The 7,500-nt window shown below is 41.8% G+C and overlaps 1 protein-coding gene across 1 annotated transcript; it reads left to right on the forward strand.

The window, feature by feature from the left end:
- Window positions 1-5,297: 5,297 nt before the first annotated feature.
- On the forward strand, window positions 5,298-5,847 carry LOC140886466 (uncharacterized). Its single transcript, XM_073293047.1, has 2 exons — window positions 5,298-5,581; window positions 5,631-5,847. The coding sequence occupies exons 1-2, from the start codon at window positions 5,298-5,300 to the stop codon at window positions 5,845-5,847; spliced, it is 501 nt and encodes a 166-aa protein (XP_073149148.1).
- Window positions 5,848-7,500: the final 1,653 nt, after the last annotated feature.

The raw sequence follows: 7,500 nt of genomic DNA on the forward strand, positions 1-7,500 counted from the left end.
TTTGTCTTTTGCTTCTTCTCGGGCTCGACTTTCTTGGGTGGTGGGTAGAACGTTTCTTGCCCTTCATACTTGGCCCCTTCTTCGCAGAAGATGAGGAGCCCACAAGAAAGCTGGCTTATCCTTCTTAAGTGTGGATTCATATGTAACGAGCATATTGACCATCTCTTCAAGGGTGGCCTCTATCTTGTTCATATTAAAATTTATCACAAATCCATCGAATGAAGAAGGAAGAGACAGAAGCAATAAATCCACATTGAGTTCATGCTCCAACACCAAATCTAGGGTCGCCAACTTCTGTATGAGCCAAATCACTCGTACCCCATGATCACGGACCGAAGTCCCTTCACGCATGCGGCACGTCATCACTCCTTAACAGTAGCGAACCTTTCAGCCCTCGACTGAGCCCCAAAAAGTTCCTTGAGTTGCGTGTGAATGTCAGCAGCATTCACCGTGTCCTCAAATCGCCTCTGGAGTTCATCAGACATCGAGCTTGCATATAGCATTTTGGTCTTGATGTCATGGTCACACCATGCATCAAGTTTGGCCAATTCCTGGACTTATGTCAGCTGGTGCTTCCTTCGGAGGTGCTTTCTCTAACACGTAGAGCATTTTCTCCGAAGTTAAGACAATCTTCAACTTCCGGAACCATTCCGTATAGTTGGCGCCAGTCAATTTGTTTTGTTCGAGGATCGAGAATAATGGATTTCGCGAATTCATTGTATGAAATACTGAAAAGGAAAACAGACTATATCAATGATTGTTTAACAATTTACTAAGACATAAAATAGGCGAATTTAATTTTATGAATCTCACTCCCACTATTTTAACGATTTCACCACCCTCTAGTGAAACGGGAAACTTTTTCCTTAGTGAGAACATGGAGTCAATTGACAAACTTATGGTCCCGAATACTAATTCAGCCAACCAAAATTCTCAAAAAGTAGAGCCCAATTGCTATCCAAATCCCACCCCCATGTATTTACCTCATGTCCCAATAAGGGCCCAATAATATGCCGCCCGATTAAAAGTTACATGTCAAGATGACCCATCAATATTAAGTTGTGATGGACGAAGTCCGCCATGTGATCCCCCAATAATATGAGCCGATCCCATGGGAGTTCGCACCCAACTTACAAACAAATGTCCGATCCAATGTACAGCTTTCCCGACTGGACGGGCCCCCCCAATAATATGAGACCGGGACCCGGATCCTCGGGGGTATAGCATCACATACATTGACCGATGATGGAAGGTAGGAACATTTAAAACACTATTTAACATTTCCAATTAATTTAATCTTGATATAAATTTTAAATACATATTTAAAAATGAGGGATTTTATTTCACCATAAAAATATTTGTCTCATCATATTTAATTGTATTGCATGCATTGCCGGATTCACGCAATTTATGTCTAAACATGCCATACAATCGTGCGAATATCACATATTATTTAGGATTGATCCGATTCCATTTTCCTAATTTGACCCGTGGTTGCCAATCACGGGTCTTAGTGCCAATCCTAGGTAATATGCAGTATGCAAATGCAATCTTTATTACATATGCTTCCAATTTACATTTCTTCAGTCTTCATAATGTCATGCTGGGCCCCCAACCATCTTCAAAATCTTGATCTCCCACTAAATCCTAATGTATTTACAATAAATAACAATGACAAAGTAGGGGAAACATTTTTAGGTTGGGTGGGAACGGCTATAAAAAACCCCAAGCCCACTTTTATTACATAATACATTCATATCGGGACCCATAAACCAGGCCCATTAAATAAAACCAACATATAATAAAGACAAAATGTCTGAAAAATTCCTAACATCCACACCTACAAAATTGGTCATGGCAATCGATCATGCCTTATCCAATAACATTTAATTCAAAATTAATTTATTGGATAACATGCTGTGGCAATTTCAAATTTAAACAAGATAAAATTCATATTTTATATATAAAATCACTCATTTCACATATAAAATAACATATATTAGTATCTCTATATCAAATAAAATCATATTTTTTATCTATAAAATCCAATTTTACAAATAATAAAATCATATTTTACTTAATATATATCATAAGATCATATCTTATCATCAATTGTACCAAAATAATTGATTTCAAAAATTCATATTTACGGATAAACTATTAAAATTTTTCCAAAAAAATACTCAAAATTTATCCAAAATCAATTTTAAAATTTAAACGGACTCGAACAAAGTTCGATCCGAAATCCTCGGTGTGAACCAATCAAAAACAATTTTTGACCCCGGACCAAAAATAAAATTTTAAATATTACAAATTAATTTTTTTTTTTAAATAAAAAATATAATTTTTTTCTTCCCCTCCCCGCGGGCCGCCCGGGACACTCCCGGGCTGGCCCGCACCCGGGGCGCGGGCCCGGGGGCAAGCCCGGCTGCCCCCTTAGGGCAGCGGCCTGGCGCCGCCCCTGGGGGCGGGCGCCTGTGCGCGCTGCCCTGGGCGACGCCGAGCGCCGCCCCGCGCTGCGCTGTGGCGGCGCCGAGCGCCGCCCCTGGCAGCGGCCGTGCGCTGCCCTGCGCTGCGCTGGGCAGCGCACAGCGGCTGCCCTGGGCGGGAGACGGTCTCCGCCTTGGGCGGCGCCGTGCGCCCCCCTTTGGGCGGCGCCGCGTGCGGACCGGGGCAGCAACAATTGCTTGCCCCACCGGGCAGCGATCCAATCGCTGCCCGTGGTTTTGCCCCGAAAAAATTTTTTTTTATTTAAAAATATTTATTTTGTTTCAAAAACCGAGACTGAGATCAAAAATTTTGTACAATTGATTAATTTAATCGTTTGATCTGAGCAACCTGGCTCATGATACCACTTTTGGAAAACAGGCGGTCAGATCAATCACGATTGATAACCGGTGCAGCGGAAGTTTAAAAAATTTTATCATGGAACAAAAATTTCCATGGATGTGGGTAATCAACCGTTTAACGATTTAAATTATTGTGTGTGTAAAATTCAAATAACAATTAATTAAATTTTACCTTCAATCTCGCAACGAGAATTACTGGGACACCAACAGATTTTATCTGCTCTTGTTGTTCTCTACCTTGGAACCGATGAACTCCTTCAAATCAGGTCCACGAATGAGGTTTAAATCCCTCTGATAGATTGCATTAGGAAAATCTATCAGAAGTTTTTCTGCGAAGATGATTAAAACGAATCTGATTCGTTATTCCTGACTGCGATTCAAAATCACAGACCGAAATTTCTCGGGCAGAGCAAAAGGGGGGACGGCCGAACCGAAAATTCTTTGAGAGAGAAGGAGGGTTTCGCTTTTCTGTTTTTTGTCTCAAAAATTATGAGCTGTTGTGTGTAATTTATGTACTGAAATAACTTATTTATAATGCAGGCCACTCAACACCTTAGGGCCCATTAGTCATAAGCTGGGGCCCGACAAGCAAAGCCCGCTCAGTTCAGAAATTGATATAAAAATTCATCGTGACTCCGATTGATTGAAACGATTTCACCAATGTGTACAGAAACCATTTTCTGCACGTTTTAAAGTCAAAATAAATTTTCCTTGAATCCGAATTCAGTGGTTTCCAAAAATGTCCATCCCTATGTCATTTTAGGAAAATCCTACTCCCTTACTCTTATTTACGAGGTCAAAAACTCCTTAGTTCTTTTAAAAAATTTTAACCTCTTTAAATTTAACTATCTCAACGGGGATTAAAACTCCATTACACTGTGTGACCCTCAATGGTTCAGGGGATGGATACAGCTAGCCGTGGGCTCACAACTCCTTGTGACTAGGAACAACACTTTCCGACTTGCCCAAACGATTCAATGGTAAAGCGCCTAGCAACATCGCCCCATGATTCCCTAGGTATCACTGATAGTGCCTTACAAGAAAACCAGTAAGATTTCGGTTAGCGTACAGTACGGTCCCTTCATCCATATATCCCGATCGAATCAACAACCATTGGGTATATCGAGAGTCGCTCAAGATTCGATAACTAGGCAATACATCTCGAAGATCAAATTAGTGACATCGCATGTGCTACTAAGAAAACATTTCTTAAATCACATCAAGTACTCTGGCCAGAGATTTGTCACACTAATATCTCCTCAGATCGCATAGGATATCCATACTCGCACGTATGTGGTGAATACTTGACAACAATGCATTGACTCCTATATGTGTCTGTAACTGTACCCAATCTCGACACCTGATGACCCCCATAGAGTCGGTAAACGGTCATTCAAAGCACAGCACTGGCATATAGGAGTCTCCTATGTTGTTTTCAAGTCGTAAGGTCTAATGGTCGTACAACCAAAACCGACGGACTTCTAATCCAACTCGATAAGTGATTAACCACTTGGAAAGTCCTAGGATAGGGTTTAGTAGTTCGATTATTCATCCTATGAATATCCGATTTTGCATGCCTTCAAACATCTCCCATGTTCCCTACCAATGAAACGTGGAGTACTCCGCATCGCCAAAATGCTAGTCTCAAACTCGAGCGATCATTATCTCTTATTATCGGACGGCTCAATCGACTAAGGATCGGTTTTTAGAATATACAGTGACTATAAGATGTTATTTCATGATAGACATCTCCATGTTCTACCACATCTTACATACACTATAGTATATTCAAGGTATTTATCCAAATACACACAATAGTATATCACAATTTAACAAATATGAAAGTAATACAAAAGTTCATTGCATAAGTGTGTAAATAATATTAAACAAAAGATTGTTTATACCATAAGACGTCATCAAAAGCCCATAGCCACACAGTTAGGCTCACTGGGCCACACCACATCTTTACAAGAGGGCGTGGACGGGGACCTGCAAAAGGATGGCCGTTGGCTTTGCATGTGGGTGGCACGTGACCCTACTGGGGAGGCAATAGGTCTCTGACCAGGGTGCACTTGAAGGCACGGGTGATAATGGATTAGACATTGATAATAATCAACCCCTTGTGCAAGATGAGGAACATATCAATGATGAGGGCTTGGTTTTAGAAATTCCGGGAAGTAATGGGGAAGAAAAGTTTGTAGTGGAAGTCTTTGAAGGTGATGGAGATGAAGAGGGCTTTGAAAAAGTGGTTAGTAAGCAAACAAAAAAGAAACTCAAGTACCTTAAGCGATTGTCGAGACCTAGAAATTCGGGAGGATCAAGCTCTAGCTTAACTTAGTACATTGAGGTGGATTCTAGGAAATGGCTTCCCAACATGACAGCGAAGTCCTTTCTATTAAACCAAGCACAAATTCGGGCTAGGAGACTTAAGGTCGTCTCTCGCCAAACATGAAGATTGCAAGTTGGAACATGAGGGGTTTCAATAAGCCCCTCAAACAAAGGCACGTTCAAGGAGTGTTGAAAAAATACAACTTGAGCGTCCTTGGGATACTTGAAGTAAAGGTTAATGTTAATCTTGTGGATAGAATGATGGATACTAAATTCCCTGGTATGTCTTTTATGCACAACTTTCATATGTGCACGAACAGTCGTATCCTTGTCATGTGGGATAGTAAGGATGTGAGGCTAGATGTTCTTGGTATGTCTGATCAAGTTATTCATGTCTCAGTTGTGTGCCTTCATTCTCAGAGAGTCTTTTTTAGCTTCTTTCATCTATGGCAGGAATTCGGTGGTGGCTAGGAGGCCTCTTTGGGATTTTCTGATCAACCATGGGGAGAATATTTCCCTCCCCTGGATCCTGTTAGGGGACTTTAACTGTGTAAGATACCCTCATGAGAAGATGGGTGGCATTCCTATTGCCCCGAGGGATATGGAAGATCTGAGAAATTGTATCAATCGATTGGAGCTCTCAGATGTGAATCATGTTGGTTGCTACTAAACTTGGTTTAGCCTGGCTGTTTCTTCTAAGCTTGACCGAGTGATGGTCAATCATCATTGGAGTGAATCAAATTTGGATGTATTTGCTGACTTTGTGGAACCGGGTTGCTTTTCTGACCATACTTGTTGTGTGGTTTCCATCTTCAGGGATAGCACTCGTCGTGCTACACCTTTTAAATTCTTCAATATGTGGGCCACCCACCCGGATTTTCTACAGTTATTCAGGACCAACTAGTGGTTCAGTGGGGGGGGGGGGGGCACAACACAATTCCTCCTCAAGAAAAAGCTACATGGGATGAAAAGAGTGCTGAAACAGCTTAATGAGCGCCATTTCAGTCATATCTCTAGTCGAGCAAAGCGTGCGAATGAGGATCTTGTAGAGGCCCAATCTATTGCCCTTAACTCTGGAGTTATAGACAACTCAATTGTGGTTCTTAGGAGAAAAGCAGAGTTCCTTCTTGAAGCGGAGCGCTTGTTTCTCTCCCAAAAGGCCAAATGTGAGTATCTCAAACATAGTGACAGATGCTCCAAATTCTTCCATGGTATGATAAAAAGGAACATCAAGAGAAATAAGATTGTGGCCCTCACTCTTAGAGATGGTTCAACTTCCATGGATCAAAATGAAATAGCGGATGAATTTGTGAATTTTCTATCAGGCCTTGTTGGGCTCGAGTTTGGAAAGAGATACCCTGGATACTTCCCTTGTTGCGCCTGGTCCGAAGGTGGAGGAGGCCAGCTCGGAGGGATTAATTAGAGATGTGAGTGTGAAAGAAAGTCAAGAGTGCTCTGTTCAACATTGAGGGATGACAAAGCTCCTGGCCCAGATGGTTTCGGGGCTGCTTTCTTTAAGAAGGATTGGTCCACTGTTGAAGGTGATGTTATTGCGGCTGTCTTGGAATTCTTTAGGAGTGGTAAGCTACTCAAACAGTGGAACCACGCTTCCATTGCGCTGGTGCCAAAGTCAGACCATGCCACTACAGTCAATGAATTCAGGCCAATATCGTGATGTACAGTGTTCTATAAAATAATTGCCAAGATCCTGACGAATAGATTAGTGGATGTGATTGAGCCTTTGATTAGTCAAGCTCAAGCAGCATTTGTTCTAGGTAGGTCAATTGTGGAAAACATTCACATGGCCCAAGAAATGCTGAAGCATTATGCTAGAAAGAGAGGCTCTCCCCGTTGCATCTTAAAGATAGACCTCAAAAAAGCATATGATACGGTTCACAGGGAATTCCTACGGGATACTTTGCGCTTCCTCAATTTTCCTCCTCGGTTTATTGTGAGCTCTACCTCCTATTCCATCTCACTAGGTGGACAATTGTTTGGATTCTTCAAAGGGGCCAGAGGCCTTCGTCAGGGAGATCCTTTGTCTACCATTCCTCTTTGTTTTGTGCATGGAAATGCTCTCACGGTCCATTCTTCATGCTTATACGATGTCAGATTTCCAGTTTCACCCTAGGTCTGATCACTTTAACATCACCCACTTGGTTTATGCTGATGATTTGCTGATTCTGTCGAAGGGTGATGTCCCAAGTGTAAAAATCATCCTGGATTGTGTTAGTAAGTTTGGGAAGATGGCTGGCCTCCGTGCTAATGCGATGAAATCCAATCTATTCATGGCAGCTGTCAAAGAGCCAGCGCTTAGTGAAAT

This window comes from Henckelia pumila, chromosome 3 (assembly GCF_033568475.1).
Source record: "Henckelia pumila isolate YLH828 chromosome 3, ASM3356847v2, whole genome shotgun sequence".
NCBI lineage: Eukaryota > Viridiplantae > Streptophyta > Magnoliopsida > Lamiales > Gesneriaceae > Henckelia > Henckelia pumila.

Excerpts from the sequence above, each read along its gene's own strand:
- LOC140886466 (XM_073293047.1), top strand. The coding sequence starts at position 5,298 with ATGAAGATTGCAAGTTGGAACATGAGGGGTTTCAATAAGCCCCTCAAA. Across the intron at positions 5,582-5,630 it reads GTTATTCATGTCTCAGTTGT|GAATTCGGTGGTGGCTAGGA; the intron begins GTGCCTTCATTC and ends CATCTATGGCAG.